Below are 20081 nucleotides of genomic sequence, written 5' to 3' on the forward strand. Positions count from 1 at the left end.
AAGTATGTCTGTCCAGCCTACTCCTTCAGCCATATTTGCATTCTTCCTCAGAACCAAAATGGCCATAAAATTACTCCTTAAAGACACATTTAAGCTGAAATGCCTGTGAAAAGATGGCAGTCACAAAAAGTACCAGCTACCAGCAAGGCTGGTCACAGACAAATCCAGCTCCAGCCACAGCGCAGGGTAACCTCCTCCCTGCACCCCTCCAAAGAAGCTTCACCGTGAAGAAGTAGAGCGCAGTTTATTTTGTGTGCCGAGGTGGTGGCATGCAACGCTCCAAAGCAGCTCCTCCTCTCTGGTCTGTGCTAATACACCCCCATACTTCTCTTAGAAAAACAAACAGGATTAGAAAATATCTTAACCAGAACATTTAAAAACCACCAGGTTATCCAGTTTTTCTTTAATACTGTTTTTTTCCTTTGTCCACAGTAGCTAGCACACTTACCCACCTCAAAGGGCTATATAATCAGCTTATGTCATTCTCCCATTTTACAGCCGAGGAAACAGATGCTTGGGAGAAAGCATGATTTGCTCGATGTCACACACCCATCTAGGGAAAAACCAGGAATCAGAATCCAGGCTCTTGGATCCAGGGCTAGAGCCCCTTCTCTAAGCCACACTGTCTGGATGAGCTATGTTACACTGACTGAAGCATAAAAGCCTGACCCAGATGGGAGAAGATGCCAGTGATAAAACAAGAAGGTACACATCCCTAAGCTGCCAGGACAGCACCATTAACAGAAATTGGTATAAATCCACATGAAGAAAATTATGTTTCTGTCTTCCTATGCTGTGACTCTGCTGAACAGGAACTAATGGCTGTAACTGGGGCAAATCACAAGCGTAGATAAGGCCTAAAGAAAAAGAGAGATACCACATTATGGAGGTGTGAATTATTTACTCCAAGTAACACTCTGGTGGTGCCAAGAGAAAACAGCCTTCCAGAGAGATCTCCACTTTTTGTCTCTTGCTCTAACCTACAGAAACAAAAGGCAAGAGAGCAGTGGAACACCACAGCATAGTGGGGGCCTATTCCCATCAGAAACAAGCACATGGGAGGCCAGCAACTCTGTTCTGCCAGCTGCCACCTCCTCCCTACCACCAGCTGTCTGCACAAGAAAGACCCTGCTGTGCCAGCTACACCTGGGTATGGACAGACAAAACCCAATCCAAATCTAACCTCAAAATGAACCATCACAAAACAAGTGCCCTGTGGCCTGTTCTCTGCAAGCCTGGCAGTTACAGGATGCCTTGCTTAACTTTACCTTTGGGGACAGGGCTTGCCGTTAAGCTCAAGTGTATCAGTCTGTTCTGGAGCACTAGGGGATTACAGTACTGTTGCACCATCAGATTAAGAGCAGACTGCTTTCAAAAAACTGTATGCTACTGCTGCTAATTAAAAAAAAAAAAAGCGGCCAAGAGAATCAATAATGGAAGTGCAACTTCAAGGTGAGGAAGGTTCAATTTTGTGTTTTCAAGTGTTTGTTGTAATGCAACTTCTCATGATTTTTATTTATTCATTTTAATGAAAACAGTATCTGACAGAGTTACTATGCGGTGAGTTGAGGCCCTCATAAACGTAACCTGCATGTACTTTGTCAAGAAGTGCATTTTAAGCACTGTGTTACCAGGGTTCCACTGACTTTTGATGTCTTTGGTTTATAAAGTCTCTCCATGGAAAAGAGCTCCTGCTAAGTGCAACTGTGGTTTCTTCTTCCGAGTCAATGCACCAGCCAACACCAGGTTACAACTCCAGTTTCAGAGTGGTTATCCAGTCTGGGCTCCCATATGAATGAATTAGTGAAAAAACACCTTCAACCCTGTCTCCATCTCAAAGCAAATAAAACCAGCTCAATCAAACCAGTCAGTGATGTAACTCCATGAAAAGGAGCAGCAGCACAGGCTTGACCACAGGACAAAGCTAGAAATATCCTTTTTTCTATAGCAGTTCCCTGTGGTTCTGGGTAAATCGCTTAACTCTCCCCACAGTTAGCCACTTGTACAAGAAGGATAATTATACACAGCTTCTTTCCTTGCCGAAAACAAAGTTGCTGTATTACAGAACTTAAAAGAAAGGGAAGGGGGCGAGGTATAATTATGAAATCTTTCTAAACTCTTTTGAACAGTCCAGCATGTAATATCTATTTGCCATTCCCAGCTCCAAACCCTGACACTGTAACTTGGCAGTAGCAATTGCTATTGGTCTGCTAAAGACAGCAATGTCATTTTTATTAGCAGCAAAAAACCTGAGCATACTGGAATTGTATCATTGCACAGAGCACCCCACACAGAAATCACTCCGTACAGTCTAGTGTCTGTCTATCATAAGCACATCTATCTGTCCCCTGAGAAGAAGTGGGGGGGGGGAGGGGGGCAGAGACGGGGATACATGGCTCCTTCACCATGCCAGAGGGCATGTATCTTCTTCACCCATCAGGCTTAACATACCAGTTAGAGCCATCCTGTTAAAATTTTAGCAAAGGGAATCTTAAAAAGCTGCAGGCTACAGAGAAAGCGTATTTCTGATAGCCCAGTATCTTCTCCCAATTACTCTTTGTCAGCTCACTCTCAAGATACATATCTCACTGAAGGTCAACTGTGGTTGAAAACATCCAGTACAGACTCATTCATGATAAGAGTGAAAATAATGAAGACACATCCATCCCAAAACCATGCATGTTCAAATCTAGTAGGAAACCCAAATAGGATCCCTTTCTGATTTCAGCTGGCAGGACAAATGTCACAGTTGAGAGGGACAAGGAAAGGCGCGGGGGGGTGGGTGCGGGTGGGAAGAAAGAGAGCTTGTGTGCTTTTACAGCAGCCTGTGATTACTGTCATGTCATCATTCCCCTGAGTGTTTGCCCTTCTGCAGAAGAGATCTGAGAAAGAACAGTCTTACACACTAACTAGGAGGCAACTGCCTGAAAACTCATTCTGGGCGTGAAGAATGGGAAAGGAAGCCACGGTCATCATCTTCCAACTCATTTAGAAGTGCAGACATTTTTATTTAGGTAGCGGGAAGACTCAAGGTTTTAGTCTTGCCTACACTGAGGTGGGTGAAGTTCTGTTACTTGAGCTACTTAGAAAACAGAAATACAAAGAACAACGTAAGCTGCTATACTAGCATACAACTATTGGGACAGAGGTATCGCAACACAACCACAGCAATACATTTTCATGAGTAGGCAATGTACTCTGAATCTAGCGACCTTCACATAAAAGCAAATAAATACTATGTAATCAAAACATGGTAGTCTAGAGACTAATGAGAAGTCTAAAGACATCCTTAAAAACACAATTGCTGATGAACTCCGCTTTCTGTGTTCTCCAAAGATGTTCTAGATCACCACAGTCATCTCCCTGTTTTGCACAGAACAGAATCTCTACTAATCCTGTGAGAACTACCACCTTGTGAAACCCAGAGACCACAAGCAGTGTCCTGTGCTCTCTCTGGTGATGTCCTCCTTGGCTAATAATCAATTGTGGCTTCTCTGCTTCTGAGAGCCAGTAAGACCACTGTCTTAGAAGGCATGCAAGAAAGCCACACAACTCAAGGATGAAAAATAGCAAATCCTAGCACCCAAAAGGAAAGTAAACTTTTAGAACAAATCACATCAAAGAGATTATTTTACAAAAATATGAAGATTATTCAAGATAAATTTCTGAAAACGAATACAAGGATATGAAGAATTTTTTTCTTAAATCAAGGACAGAAAACAAATGTATTGAGGGGTCTGCAGAGAAGTTAAGTACTTTGTTTCATTACTCTTTAAGGAGAATAATGGGAAATTACTATGTCAAGGGACACTCATGGGAAATCAAGAAATTGCTTCCAGATAGAGAAGTCTCTAAGGATGAGACAATTTAAGGACCTTAGCAGTTCTGAAGAAAAGCTTAAAAACAAAATGGTGGGGTTTTGAAACACTGCCCTCATTTGGATATCCTATCCCACATCAGGTGAATGATATTAAAATATGGACAACGCAGAACAAACAAGTGTAATTCAAGGATTACATTTTGTAGAGATGTGAGTCAAGAGGCTGGACGCTAAGACCAGTTAAAAGAAAAGACGAGGAAGTATTTGAAACAGTATTATGCAGAACAAAGCAGAACAGCTTTGTAAAGGGAAATAATGTACCTTTACTCCTTTGAACTTAGCAAATGCCAAAGTGAAAGATCCAGTAGATACAGTAGATCTTGGCTTCTGAACCACAATCTCCAGCTAAATAATTATTTTAAGGTTAAGATTCTGCCAAGAAATAAAAAGCAAGTTTCTGACAAAAAAAAAAAAAAGTATACATCTGTTTCTCCTGGAGAGAAAGGCCCTGCATGTCAGTGTCAGAGATTTTATCAACATGCTAATACTCTGAAGTCAAGAGATAGCAGGCAGGTGGATGAACTACACACTGTCAGTAGATATCACTTTGGTAAGCTGAAAGTACCAAGCCATTCAAGATAGTTACAACAGCTCCAGATCTGCCCAGCCAGACACTCCCAGCACCTACCTCAACTTGGCACCCGCAGCCATGCAGTAGGGCTGCAAGTCAGATCAGCTCAATCCTACCGATAACAAATATATTCATTTTTCCATAGGGTTAATTTTCAGTCAGATCACTGAACTGATTCAGCTCACAGGGCAGCTGCACAACATCTAGAGTCCATGAAACAGAATAGTCTTCTGAAAGCAGCATGTTTCTCACAGTAATTTGGAAAGAACTTAAGACCATGCCCAAACAACAGCAAAGCAGTTTCATATTCACTTTCCACTAGGCCAGCAACTGAAGCCACCACAGGAGACAAGACCCTGACCATGTCACCACCAAACCACTTTCCAAACAGCTAGGCTCCTTTTCCTGATGCCTTTGTAGCTGGCACTCTTTGGGCATGCAAAACAATCCTCTTCCCTTTAGACAACGGACATCTATGTTCCCAGTGTGCTTCTATATGATGTGACTATCTCTCAGCTAGTAATTGGACTGAGGCACATTTTGTGGGGATCACCAAACCATTATCAGTAATGACTGAGTTGGGCGGGAATTCACACTGGTGATTTAGCGGGAAAAAGTCCCATCTCAATATCCTGAACCATCCACTCTCCACACCTAATTTGTTCCAAAACCACACCTCAGCAATCTGGGCACCCCCACCCTGCCCACAGAACAAGCCTCTTTCATGCCAGTGGTTCAGACAACAGGAGGTTGTTCCTTATTTTCTAGTTATCAGAATGTTGTCACTGCTTTACAAAGAGTTGATCCAAAGGGCTAACTTGTCCTTTCCTCTAGGACAATCTTACATAATGAGAAAAATTCCTCCACACAGAGTTCCTGCTTAACTAACCCTTCTGATCAGGGTCTCACAGAGCTAAGAAGAGACACAAAATGTGAAGCACCCAAATTCCCAGTGACTCCAAAAAATTTCCCTGGCCTCACTACACAATTAGCTTCCTCGAGTTACTCTTGGTCAGTAAAACTCACTGGAGAGTGACACCTGCCCATAACTTCTTCAATCCCTTCTACTAAAATTATGCTAGTAGGTGATCATTTCCCTGCTCTGTCCAGAACCCAGGGCAGTTCCAACCATGCCAGGTTCACTCCAAGTGCCAACTCAGGGAGCAGGAGGCACAGACCTTGCTCCTCCTCCAACTTAACATGTTCAGATTTAGCTGGTGCTTGTGCTACTTTCAGCCATTCTGCGCTTAAAAGCAGGGAGGTAACATGGCCTGCTGTCTTGTCCCATTAAAGGGGGGAAAACAGAGGACGGTTCAGCAAAACAACTGGAATCCTCACACACTGATGTAAAGCTCATATCAGTGCCAAGGTAACACCTTCCTGCTTCAGGCACATCTATTTGTCTCTGCTATGGTCCATTTTCAGCTATTGTAAAGGTTTCTTTGACCTCCCTACACTTAGGTTATAGATCATGTAGATTTGTGTAGATGTTTACTTGGTTTTGTTATTCTGCAGAACCAGAAGTCAGTCACCAGAGAGAACTAAAGTAGAGATTAAAGAAAAAAAGAGAAAGAAGCCAGGTTTAGTGACCATAACGCATTCTGTAGAGGAGACGGTCCATAAAAGGACTAAATATCCATCTCACCAGAGCAACGTTGCAACGCACACATTTCTGGCTACTAAGGTACTGTGCCAAACACAGCAGTAAATCCTCAACTGTTTGGCAGATCACCTCAACAGAAACATTACTGAAACCAAGGAACAAACGCATCAAAAATTATTTTTCTGGGATCCACTCGCTAAGGGAACACTCAATAAATATAATTTGAAGTAGGCTGGTACTTCATGGAAATGCTTAAGAGTCAAAACATTCCCCACCCCAAAATAAAGAAACAGTTCATTAGAATGTCTACAGTTCTCCAAATCAATTTATAACCCGCTTTGTAGAAACCAAAGCAGTAAATAGCCTAAGGTGCTAGCATCAGTTCTGAATATGCACTCAAAGGATTCACTCACCAATTAACATTGATTCTTTCTGGTACTCTTTGCTGAGGTGGCAGCGCTGGGTCACACAGGACACGTATCTCTCCAGAACATACCAGCACATTTCATAGTAGAAAGGATAACGGAATTTGGCATGCACCTGAAAGCAAGATCAAGACTGTCAGTCCATGGGGAAAGAAAAGAAGTTTGCAGCACAAGGGCCAGTCATCATTCTCATCATGTTATCAAGAGCACAAACAGTATGCAGGAGGGGGAGGGGAGAGAGGGTGGGAGCCGAGTGAGATGTATGCCTTCAGCATACAAAATGAGGAGACTGCCTGCCTGCCTGCCATGATAGCATCATTTCTTGGTTCACTAATTTGTATCCTCTTGGGGTGGTGGGAGAGGAAAGGGTTTGTGTTCTTGTGAAATCATGAAACTGATGGATGGCCCCTACGGTATTATTTACCTACTGTATAAACATAGGGTGGTCACATACAGATGTTAGTCACTAAAACTCAAGTTAAAATAAAGGTGGGGTTTTTTTATTTTTATTTATTTTTTATTTTATTTCCTAAACACTATTTTTTTCTCAAAATGGCAATATTACCTAAAATGAGTCAAGCAGAAAATGCAACTTTTTCAATTATGGTCTTCACAACAATTTGATTAAACAAATGAACACACAAATTCTTAATTATTGATAATTACATGTTAAAAGTAAAAACCCCTCATGTGGTTTACACTTAGTATTTTGGTAGCAAGTTAGCTTTTGCCACAAACAGAACAGAAAAGCAGGATTTTGACAAAAGATCCTGTCAAGCTGTTACTTTTTCTTACATCTCAGACCTGTTGTTCTCACACAAAAAGCTTACGCTCCAACACTATTTGTGTGATTATTTCAGATTCAAAAGAAAACAAAGTGGGTTTCCTTCCTTTTCAGCATAGTTTTCTATCTATGGGAGGTTACTGGAGGTTACCAAAGAAGAATCTGGGAAGCTCCTAAAATGCAGGAACGCATGTATTTTTATTCTGATTTGTAAAAATGGATGCCACGCATCTTGCATGCACTTGTACTTACACTGTACACTTCTTTCTCCTGGTGGCACAGAAATTTGCATTTTGCAGGCTTGCATGCATGCATTGCACTGGGATTATAGGAACTGCTTTAAGACATTCTATGCATATTAACAGCTCACCTAGCCAAGAGGTGTCCACCCACTTTTAATGAAAAACTGAACTGCATCAGAAAGGAGCATTATCTTAGGAAGCTCATTTTGAAAAAAACAAAAGCTCACCCCACCTCAGATCACTCAAACCCCCAAAGTCTAAACAGAACTGCTAACCCAGCACCTGAAAACTCAGATTCAGCTCTGCAAAGCAGGCACTGTCGAAACATGTGTGATGATAAAAGCATCCACTTGAGCACAGCAGTGACTTACTAGAATGCCTGTATTTGAAAACTGTCCCCAAGGTGGACAGTCAAAGAACTTGCCTGTGTTTCCAGGGCACAGGAAATGCAAATGCTTTTAGCAGTAAAACAAAATGTAACAAAGGGAAAATATACTGTATTGCCCCACTAAACATATCACAGTGTACAATTTAAATACTCCATGGCAATTCCTGAAAGTTAAGATCTCTTAAATTCAACACAAATGTAGCTGGCAAATCTGAACTGTATGTTGCTATGGGTCATGCATCCAGCCATGCCGCACCTTTTCAAACGTTTCCCTGTGTCATTACAAAGCACACATACCAAAAAGAAGAAAAACAAAAACGAAAGAAGGCAAAAACCAACCAACCAACATCCCCCTAAATGTGATAACATTTAACCCCAGGGCCTTTCTGCATCGGGAGAAGATTTTTCCTTTGGTTTAGTTATTTGTCATAAAGAAGAGATCAAGTCACTTATCACTATTATGGAACACAGGGGAAATTAGCCATGCTAAAATATACGCTAATAAAGGAACTCAAATTTTTCCAAGAGAGCACTGCAGGAAACAAAATTTGCAAAGAATTGACTTACAAACAGGAAGCCGCCTTCCACCCCTCAGCCTTCAAAAGGTTTTCAGCCACATGCCTGGGAATATTAAAGACATCATTGCTCAACATTTGTTGACAGATTCTGAGCTTCACCAAATTTAGTTGTTACCAATGTTAATTCAATGTGAAAGACAAGGCAGTAATGCATGCAGTGCTCCCATTATGTATATCAATCTTTAATATTCAATTTGAGTTCCTAATTGCCTCACTATCAATGTTCCAACCCACAGCAAATCCCTCCATGCCTCTGTAATTCACTATTTGCCTGAGAAGGCTCTGCTTTTACAAACCTTCAGAAGAGCTACCGTATGTAGCAAGAGATACTGTGCAAAGATCTACAGTGCCTTTTGCCAGTAAAGCAAGTCTAACAATCCTTTAAAAATCTTCTAAAGTTTGCCTTATGGAAAAGTATAGAGGAGTACATTCTTTATGACATCCTTGGACATTTATTAATTATAATGGATGGGAACTGCGTTATGTACACGCCCATACTTCTTCCATTGTATACTTATGGTTAAATGAACTCTTACAGGGAGGGGGGAGGAATAAAAGAAAGAAAGAAAGAAATTAAAAATGTTCTGTGATGAATTTAAAGTGTAATATCTGATACAGACACTGCCAGAGGACTAAACTCCCCACCAGCAGGGAAATACACTAGATCATCTAATAGGCATTTCCAGCTCTAACTTCTGTGATTAATAATTTACAATCCACTGAATAAATTTTTTAATTATTCCTGTACAGTGAGAAAAATCCTCTCTGGAATACGATCCATTTCTTCAGTTCAAAGTGAAATTATTTGAGAGGCTTATAACCCCCTCCAAAAACAAAACAAAAACCCCTAAGTAAGGCACACATCTTCCTTAAGAAAGTATTAGTCTCTTCCACAATGGCCATTAAAATCATTACAAACTCCACTTGTGTTTAATCAATCTAATCACAACACTGAAAACCAATTTATGATTATTTACAAAAACTTTAATACATTATCTTACATTCCAGCAAACAAAATCAGTAGCAAACACCATCATCTGTGAGTGACCACCTTACGTATATATTTTGAGCGCTTTTGTCCCTGTCCCCACAGAAATTTTTTAACGCAGTTAAATTTAGATGAGTTGGGAGTAAGTTTGACACATTCTTCCTCTTCAGTAATACAGAGCTTAACATCCCTATGCCAAGATGATGAATCTCTGCATGGCAGCCAGCTTTGCAGTTATTCAAGCTGGTCTAGCAGAGCACTAAACAGCTTGGCCTATTTGACTAGCTGTTAATTGGCCTCTAGGAAAGCCAGACTGCAAAATGAGAGTCTCTACAAACTGTAAGGCTGGAGAATATTTGTTTACCTCAATTGCACATTAGGAGCTGTTTCCAACAATAGACATGTTTTTTATTACTCCTTAAAACTATTTTTAAATGGCTATAACGCTCTTAAAAAGTCTCCCAGGGATATAAGAAATTAAGCTAGAATAAGCATGACAAGTATATAAACTAGGTAATTTTATCAGGCTGTAAATCAGCATTGCAGTTTCAACCATGTATTTATTCTTGTCTTAGCTGCTAAGACAATAACAACTACACCTAGCATAAAAATGACTTTGAATATCAGCAATCAAAGATGATTAAGCATTATATAGCAGGTTTAAACACAGTGAAACCTCCATAAAATTGCTCTGTGCAAAATGAAAAGGGGAAACACACCTGTATTACACTTTGATTTGAGTGTGGCAAATTACTTCGTCAATCACATCATGTAATTTACTTCTGTACTATACACAATGGAAAGATCGATACTGATGAGAAACTCATTTGCAGTATGTTCACACTGGCAAATTTGTGTGAACTACATACTGTACTGAGTCTGCTACACTAGCTAGTGTATGAATAGAATTATTTGTACAAAGTAGTTACAAAATTTGATTGGCAAAGCAAATGAAGTAGTACACAGTAGAATCCTATTTTGAAAACATTTAGTCCTTCAAGATTCCTGCATGATATTTTTAGGTGGTGGTGGTGGGTGTTGTTATTTCTAAATAACAGTATTGACTTTCCTGCCTTTTATCAAACTTCGGTATGCCTTAGTTGCACGGCTTATATTTTGTTTCTGTCTAGAAATTCCTGCTATTCAACTGTTCACACAATTTTGTGATTTTATGGCTGCCTACAAGCACAAGCTTGCGAACACAGGTACAGGCTGTGCATAACACGTTGCTAGCACACAGCAACATACAAGCACTGAAATTATTTCTATGAAGTTGTGGAACTTCTGGGCTGTTGGCTTTAATTAGTGTGGGGTTTTTTTAAACACTTAAATATTTTTGGAGGGGAAATGATAAAGAACTACACAGACTTTGAAGAAAATCTAAACCAAAACTGACAAGAGTACAGGTCTGATTTCAGACTTCCAAAAGTTGTAGTATCCCTTTCCAAAAAAAAAGGTGACAGGACATTTTCAAAGAGGCAGATACCCAGCTCCCAGAACCTCCCCACAGGATCAGGGGGCTAGTGAATTTTAAAAGGCATTTCAATGTAACTGGCTGGTAAGTTCCTAAAAGTTACCAACATATCTGACTGTTATGGGGAATTCTGCCTCCTGGTATAAAAGCTTAGGAGATCAAAGCTGTACCCAGCTTCCCAAGGAGAAGGGCCTGACATGAATCACTACTGAGCAGTTTACAACCCAAGGTATGTGATCTCAGGTTGCTCAAGTCCTGTGGGAACAAACGCTCAGATTTTATGCAACTTCAGGAAAAAACTTGTTTCCTTCCCATTTCCATTGATGTCTGTGGGGAAGATTACTTGTTGCTGGCACAGATCCTTCCTCTCAGTCTCCTCTTCCCCATTCTCCATGCAAGTTGCCTGTGCTAGCATCCTTCCCAGCAACAACACACCCTCCCCTTATACACCTGCAGCATACATATCCGGCATATATTGCTAATTCGTCTCTACACTCACTCTGAAAACCTTCCCACGCCTAGCACCTCTGTCTAGCCACAGTGGACCCCTTCATGCTTCTGCCATCTTAATTTTTTCCTGTCCATGTTCCTTTATGCTTACTTAGAGACACTTGACATTCTAGCCTTGGGACACCTATTCAAAACCAGGCTGAACTTCGCTCTGGTCTTGACCTTCACTTCTGCTCTCTGCTACATTCCCTCTGTTCTAACTTCCACAATTTCAGCTTTTGTCTTCATCTCTCTTCCACTAAGAACTCATTTTTCTGCTTAATATTCCTTCTCTTCATTAAAATCACTCCAGGAAACCAACTGCTCCTACCACTGTTCTGCAATGTGAAGATTTACCTTGTACCCCCTGCAAAGTAAGGGACACTGAGGGAAGGACACCCTTCCTCTCCCTGAGTCAAAGCAATATTTCCAAACAACATGTATTTGCTTCAAGCCTATGCACTCTCACTGCAAAGAAAGCAATTTGGGGTAAAAAACCACTTAGAGCCAGAATTGTACCCTCTCAGAGGCGAACAACAGTGAACCATATCGATGTCCAAGACATACCATTTTAAGACTTTTTAGTGAACAATTGCAACTTACTGACATTTTGCCAGCCCAAATCTCCATTAACACCACAGCTGACACCTGTGCCAGTGGTTTACCAGCACTGTCTCAAAAAAACACCTCTAGAACAGTCAGCCACAAAACATCCCCATCTGAATTGGCACATACCATGGTCCATTTTTGCATCAGAAAGCTGTGATTGCCTTGCATAGTTTATTTAATAGCCTATTAAAACAGTGGCGCTTCCTTCAGATTCTGCTGTTTCATGAAACTGCAAAGTACACGATGAGTAGGGACGACTAGGTCTCCTGTTTATTAATCAAGGATAAAGTTTTCATTGCCAACAAAGAGGCCACACAGCAAACTCCTCCAAGATGTTAACACTCTTTCCATCAGGTAGATGCTACAGCTAGATGAACATCACAATGTTCAGATTGATGTCCCACCCCAGATTCTGTTTCAAGAAATTCTTGCATCGTATTAAATCACTGCAGAAGAAAATCCTGCAAAGTACAGAAGATGTCGTTTCACACACAACTTCTGTGCAGCTTTGTCAGTTCAGCTGTGGACAGCAGAACCATCCCAGTCCCACTAGCTCTCCAGGTTCAGGTATCCATTCCAGGTGTGCACAGAGATAGGCAGGGGGTTACCAGAAGTACTGGTACAAAGGTGTGTAAAGCGCAGTATGTTTTTGTGCAAAAGGGAAGGAAGGTGTTTTATGGAAGTTTAACAGGCAGGCAAAAGACACAGAAGGGACAAGTCCGTGGGAAGTAGGGAAAAACAGATGAATAAAACCCACTAAAAATAGCCAGCATTTGAAAGTCTCATGACTTCACATTTACCTCGTTTCAACAACTGACACGGAGATCCCATCAGTTCTTGTTTGTCAGAAGGGAATACGAGGGAGCAACTATGACAGATCATAGTCACAAAGAACTGTTCAGTTAAAAAGAGAATCAAGTATCCTTACCCTTGTTCTGTCCTCAATTTCATAGATGCGAAGCTGCATGGGAACATTAAAGCTATGCAGGATATTTCCACCAAACACCAGAGAATCTACTGGAGTATAAACGGCATGTATCCACCCTAGAGAGGGAAAGCAAAGAACTGAGAATGCCTCATGCTATGTAGTATTACAAAGCAATTTATAATCAAATTTTAACAACACCCTGAATCCCGTTCTGCGAGGGGACGAGAGGTTAAAGCAGTGAAAGGTTAAATGCTATGCTCATAGCCACACTTTTAAGACTAGTCATAGCAGAAGAATGGCATTTTATGATGTACAGTCTTATAACCCTCTGTAAATTGGGTTCTTCTGTTTATTCACAGAACAGTTACAGTGTTTACTGAGAACACGCAAGCTTGTGACTCAACCATATCCGTGACTAAGAAGTAAATTCAGTCTGTGCAATACACTTAGCTCTCATATGTATCTACTGGCACCTCCAGTAGGGTTGCAAATCATGTTAGCAGCGGTGGTGGGCTAGGGCTGTGGAACTGGACTGAGTCACATCAAACTTCTTTCACACCAGCACCAAAGCACACATGTTCAGATGTCAACAATTTCAAATTATTACCAGGCCTCCTTCAGAGGTTAAAGTTTCATATCCTATTATCAACTTCCTGAAGCAACAGAAAAATCTTTTTCACTGCAAGCCTCAAGTTAAGGGATTTAACATTTCTAGTACTGGAGCTGACAAGACTTCCAACCCAATCCTGCAAGGGACTGAACTCATTTCACAGGCTCCAAAGCAAGGGAAGAATTTTCTCTCACAATGAAAATCCAAGCATAGCAATTCAGGCAGCCACACACCAGCTCTTCTGCTTCTGTATTGTTTGCTTGGTATGTCAGCAGCTGAAGGACTGGCTATGCAAGACTGTAGCCTCTGATCTCTGCAGTGAAAAAGGAATTGATCTTGCTAATGATCTGGGACCCACAGAGACCTGACACTTTTTTTTTTTCTTCTTTTTTAATGAAAAGCATTACAATTTATAAACCAGCAGACAGCAAAGCAACATAGGGGGCAGTCAATTTTCTCCTAACTGTGCAGTACTTTCCATTAAAGCTGTGGCAGCTCTCCTTCACTTCAAGATCAGTGAGGGAGCAGGAAAATGCTGTTCAGCCTAAAGGGTTCTCCAGCTATCAGCCACGAAAGCTCTCCTCCACAACAATCTTTACACTGTAAAAGCCTGCAAAGCTGTATCTGAGAAGTCCTTGAGCCACAGAACTGAGCCTTTTATTTAAGGGCATATTAGTAGGAGAGAGCAGAAAGGAAAAGAAAGGAAAGCACTACAGTTTTCTCCCTGGAAACACAAGCTCACCACTCTGGATATATTTTTCTGAATTTCAGAATCACAGAACAGTTGAGGTTGGAAGGGACCTCTGGAAGCTCAACTCCTCTGCTTGCACAGGACCACCTAGAGCTAGCTGCCCAGAATGACATCCAGATGGCTTTGCAGTATCTCCTAGGATGGAGACTCCACAACCCCTCTGGGCAACCTGTTTCAGCTCAGTCAGTTTACGGGTCTGATTCCACATGATAAATGTGACACATATAAAAAAGCAGGTGGCTCATAGCTCTGGATGCTTTCAGCATTATTGCATGTTTCCTGCTCCAGTTAGTATCATTTCAGTTAGAGTCTCACTCACAATAATCCAGCCTGTTTATTACTTCCAAATCAAGAACAACAAATTAGAGAGGAATTCTTTTTTCATGTAGAGGTAGAACGGCAGCTATATACATCAACACTGTAAGAACTCTTTATGGTTGAAACAGTTCACCACCTCACATGAAATAGATCAGTCTGTACTAAGAGCAAACTATTGGAAAAATAAATAATTTTCCTGATCCTAGTCTCTGGGAAGGAAAAAAGATCTAAGGTCAATGAAGTTGGGGCCACTGCTTCCATTAAGTAATCAAAGATTTATGTGGTTGGGGGAAAGAACGGAAACCACATGCTGAAGCAAATCTGTTGCTGGGTCCCCAAAACCAACCTACAGGACAGGTGCTGAAACAGAAGGTCAATTTGTGTGACAATTCACTTTAATTGTTGGTTTGAGAGATGAAAAATATGAAACTTGAAAAAGTGAAATGACTCGTCCATGGCCACACGACTGAGTGGTGGCAGAAGACAGTCAGAAACAGCCAGTTATCAGCAGAACATCGAAGAGTCCTCACTGCTACATCCCACTGCAGTTCTCTCAGCACAGATCAGTCAATGTACAAACATACTGGAGCTGGCAGATGCATCAAGTTATTTTAATGGGATGATCAATGTAATTCTAAATACAATTTGTTATTGAGTATTTACAACTTCAGTAGAATGAGTAATGGAGCTAAAACCCGGCTTTCTAGTCCTATATGAAAGGTATAAAAATATGTATAAGAAATAAAATGAAAACCCATCAATGCAGGTGTTGCTCAAGTGTATGCTTTTACTACAACCACACAGTAGCTGCCTCCTACAAACTGTATTTTCTCAGTGAAAATTTCACAGTGGAGTGCAGTTGGTTTCATTGTTTCTTGCTCTCTGGGTTTTCACTCCCATCACACTTTCCCTGTCCTCTTGACTCTGCCCCCACTAGATGCCAAGGGTCTTTGTGTTAATAACTGCTACATTTCTGTGATAGCAGTCCGAATATTTTGGGGAGAAATGTGAAAGGATCTATCACAGGCTTGAGCCAATGCTCCAAAAAATGCCATCTCAGACATGACAAACCCTCAATAGAAATATTAACAAACATGAATATAGTTTTGATCCTGTATTGTTGAAGAGCTGGAGGTACAAACTGAAAGTCCTCTGTAAAGTATCTGAGACAACCTCTGGTTTTGCGGATAATGTATATAATTCCCTACTTAAATTTATAACCCAGGCCTAAACTCATCTTACAAACAATTAGTACTTTCAACTCCTACCTTCTGACTAACTAAACATTAGGTCCTTCAAGATGCACACATTTCTAACAACAAGATGGAAAATACTGCTTTTTATGACACAGTCCTCAATAACAAAACCTTGCAATAATGAAGCACTAAAACCCATCAGGCCTGGGAAAATAAAAACAAACTAGAGACCAAGCAACAAACAGGAAGTCACTAACTGTAAAATGATTGGGAGTAAAGTTCCTACCCCTAGCCAAAGAAGGGTATAGGAGGATTTCCAGGTATAGCTCAAAGATGGTCAAGGATGATGTCTGTAGGTACCATCCCTTCACTGTTGAATAGTGCTGAGCTAGGCACACAGCTAAGCCCCAAGGAATCCTCAGATCTCCAGCAGTTCATGTGGTCCCATGTGCAGGATCCAGCTCACAGCCTCACTACCAGCTACAGGACACAGCCCTGTCAGAGGAGTCACCTGCTCCTAAGATAGATACGGGCCACTCAGCTATATAGCGTTTTTCAGTCACACTGCATCCCAAAATAGTTTCAACTTGCCTGAGGAACATACGCGCAATATTGAAACTGCAGAGACATAAGCACCAAGAGGTGTATTCCAAGGACGTAGGACACTATGGGCAAGATTAGACAAAACAAGATGGAGAATTGACAAGGTAGAAAACCAGAGGAAGATTGGCATAGACATTACAAAGGAAAAAAAATAAGAATCTCCTGTTCTAATATTAACAAGGCTGTGTACAGAGAAAAACTGAAGAGGCCAGCACCAGAAAAGTAGAAATAGGAAGAAACAAGAGATGAGCAGAAAACAGGAAACTGTTTCCATGAGGGTAATATATTGTGGAAATGAGCTCTGGGAACAGATAAGCTTGGATGGCTCATTCAATTCATTCCCACAGCTTAGATACAAGCACGACTCAGAAATAAACTGAGGAGGATAAATGTTCATTGTGACCATTTGCAAATAAGAACACCCACCTCCTAAGCTTCCCAATTACAAAGGTTTTTAAAGAGGAAGATAGACCTCCAGAACAGAAGCAAGCTGCCTGTATGCATAAAACAAAAAGGATGGCCAAGGGGACTGCTTTAACATCATCCACACCAACATGTCCCATCTGCCCCACCTTCAGCTATGCCGTTACTTTTTTCCAGATGAATTGACAGGCTGTTGACATGCACGATCATGTCACTATGCTGGACAGCCCGTCATGTCTGCTCACGCATGTCTGCATTTTTCAGCTCTCACAGCAAAAACTTGCCACATAGCTACCAATACAGACACCTCTGAAACAAGTGTCATCAATTCTCTCTTCAGTGACCGCTTTCTACTATTTACATAAACCCTGGTACTACTGCACAACCCTGTATGGTTCATGGGTTAGTCCAAGACAGGAGATAACATCTCTCCCCTTGGTAATACTCTCAAAAACTGTAATATTCTTTAAAAAAAAAAAGGCAACACAGAATAAAATGCTATAACTTTAATTTTATCCTTAATGAAGCACTGGAATAACATCAGAACAAATGGATTAAGGACTGAAAAAGTCAAAAGTCAGTGGAATAAAATATTGTTCATTTTTGGCTGAAAGACACAAACAAAAGCACCTGCTAAATATTCTCTAAGGCTACAATTAAATCCTCTAGATGAAAGAAAGACATACCCTGTGTGGCTTCAAGGATTAGTCACGAACTAGAAAACTCTTCCTCATGGGTGACCAGTTTCAAACCAGCCTGTGCTGGCAGTGGTAATGACTGAGTGAACGTGGAACCAGCCTGCCCTTCCTTCGCAGGCTGGTCTTACAGCTCACGGCTACAGCACACCCTCAGTGCAACACAACGGCCACTGCACGGTCCTGCCCCGTGAGCACAGTACTTCAGACCACACACCAGCAACAAGCTCAGCTAAATGGGGACAGATGGCTTTGGGAGTACAGACACTGTATAGTCACTGTTCACAACCCTCATTTCAAGCCTCAACAAGACGACTGTCCGTTCACTTATGGGTTTTATTTCAGTTCTTGGTGATTTATGAGTATTTTCCCCCAACACAATCCTAGTTTCTGAAGGCAAGCCAACACTGAGCAGGAATTCTGTTCAGGAGGCTCAGAAATACCCTCAGCTGAATTACAGTTACAAATTATTCCACCACTCCTAAGATGCACTTCAATATTTAGATGTTATCATCTCTAGTAAATCAAGAAGGTAAAATTAACAGTAACAAAAGCTTTTCTGAACAGTTAAAAGAAAGATACAATCTCATTATCTTTTGAATTTTATAAAACAAGTATTATTAAACATTGCAAACTTGTTAGAAGATTTCAGGGGCCTGCAAATTCCTACTGTATCTTCAAGGATGCAATCATCCATCTGAGAATAATAGAAGAGTATTAACTTATAAAGCTAAGATGCAAACAGACTACAAGCTCCAAGCCAAAACCATGGTACGTCTGTTTTCATTAGTAACTGAGCAGATATTTTGCTATGTGATATAGAAGGCATACATATTTTCCTGCAATGCTACAGCAACTTGGGGCAGAAAAGGTGAAATATATACGTCTCAAAAATAAAAAGTGACTGAAGAGATAACCTTAGAGTAGGCACTGCTAGTAAATGAAACGTTATTTCTCTCACCTCAAAAGAAGAATGATGACATCATAGTAGTGCCCACAACCAAATATACCAAGGAAACATCATGTTTACATTTTAAAACAAAACAAAAAATTACTAATTTTGCCCTGGTAGTACAAGTAATACAGCAACTCTCAATCTTACATCATTTGATAACAATTAGGTAGAGCACTGCAGAGGAATAGGACTAAAAATCCGACATTATGCTGTCATCTTCTATCTGAAAGCAGACACTCAAGGCAAAAAGCTCTCCTCTCTGATCCTCTTCGTTGATCTTCATCACTTGGTCCCTAAAGGTTCCAGCATGGAGCTTCCATTAATGTCAGTGGAAACTCCCAAAATGTGAAAAGCTAACAGCAACCAAAAATAGCCAGGCAGCTATGCAGCCCTAGCACAACTCCGTGCAAAAAATTTACCAGTCAGATTTTAATAGCCTGTCATTCTCCTTCATATAAAGACTATATGCTACCTTCTGGCCCCATCACATAATAATTCATCAAATACTGACTGGCATAGCAGAGGTGACCTAAGACCGCACACTCATAATAGGCAGAATCCTACTGATAACCACCAATACAATATTTGAAGCACTTTGAATCCTTGCAAATAGCTGCCTACTGTCTAGCATAGAACATCTCTTTCTGTCCACTTGCCTTCCTAAAAACAGTCACCTAAGAAAAGTCATTATTTCTTTGCATTTGACTGGAAACAAAGTACTTTGGAGGACTCTCATGTTACCATAATCACCACAGATCAGCAAGAATATTTTGTTAAGACTGTGGCTCATTCTTCAGCTCTCAAGAAATTAAGAGAGACTATAATGGCATGTTTCCATGTCAAAGGCCCAAAGTGCATTATAAAGAACATAAGAAAAATTAAGCAAAACAAACAGCTTACTCCTCAGTGGAACAGGGCCAACTCCAAGCTGAAACACAACTGTTATAAAACAGCACGCAGCAACAGTAGCGAGAAGTTTGAAGGATCCAGAAAGAAACACCATGCCCAGCTGACAGTAAGCTACCCTGTCTGGATTTTGATCATGAGAATGTCTAATAAATCAGCACTGCAAAAGTATTCTACAATATCTAATGGCTGTCCATTATTCAATTTTCAAAAATAATAAATGCACAGTGACTTCTTGGCCCATTATTTTATAGACCATGTAGTGGTCTGTTATTGAGACCATTACAGTCAGATTTAACAAATAGACAAAAGCCACTCAAAATGACCTGGCTACTTGAGGATTTGTGCTCCCCCACAAACATAGCTCTCTAAACTGCCAGTTCACACAGAGCACATCACCCCGTCTCTTCAGTATCCTCACATTAAAGCTACATATTTGGAAAGCCTACAGTAAAAACGCCCATGCAGAGTCAGCCCAAAGACATACCTGCTCATGTGTCTACTGCCTCTGACTGGCAGCAAAGGATTGGAAAAAGACTGTAAGAAACAGGATGATGACAGTAACCCTTGGTGGTATTAGCCCTCTTAGGCCAAAGGAACCAAAACCCGTATGTTTGAACACTTTTTTAGACACACCACACTGCAAACCCTGGAATCACATTGTA

At 40.8% G+C, this 20081-nt stretch overlaps 1 protein-coding gene across 10 annotated transcripts in view; it reads right to left on the reverse strand.

Annotated features, from left to right (window-relative positions):
* Window positions 1-20081, reverse strand: part of KDM2B (lysine demethylase 2B) — a 125931-nt gene that overhangs the window by 51034 nt on the left and 54816 nt on the right. For all 10 annotated transcript variants that reach the window (XM_056329215.1, XM_056329246.1, XM_056329230.1 and 7 more), the window contains 2 exons: window positions 12960-13075; window positions 6468-6594 (listed from right to left, as the gene is read on the reverse strand). In XM_056329215.1, coding sequence (XP_056185190.1) covers window positions 6468-6594; window positions 12960-13075 — 243 coding nt within the window. The remainder of the gene's footprint in view (window positions 1-6467; window positions 6595-12959; window positions 13076-20081) is intronic.

The sequence above is a fragment of the Falco biarmicus genome, chromosome 1 (genome assembly GCF_023638135.1).
Source record: "Falco biarmicus isolate bFalBia1 chromosome 1, bFalBia1.pri, whole genome shotgun sequence".
Taxonomy (NCBI): Eukaryota; Metazoa; Chordata; class Aves; order Falconiformes; family Falconidae; genus Falco; species Falco biarmicus.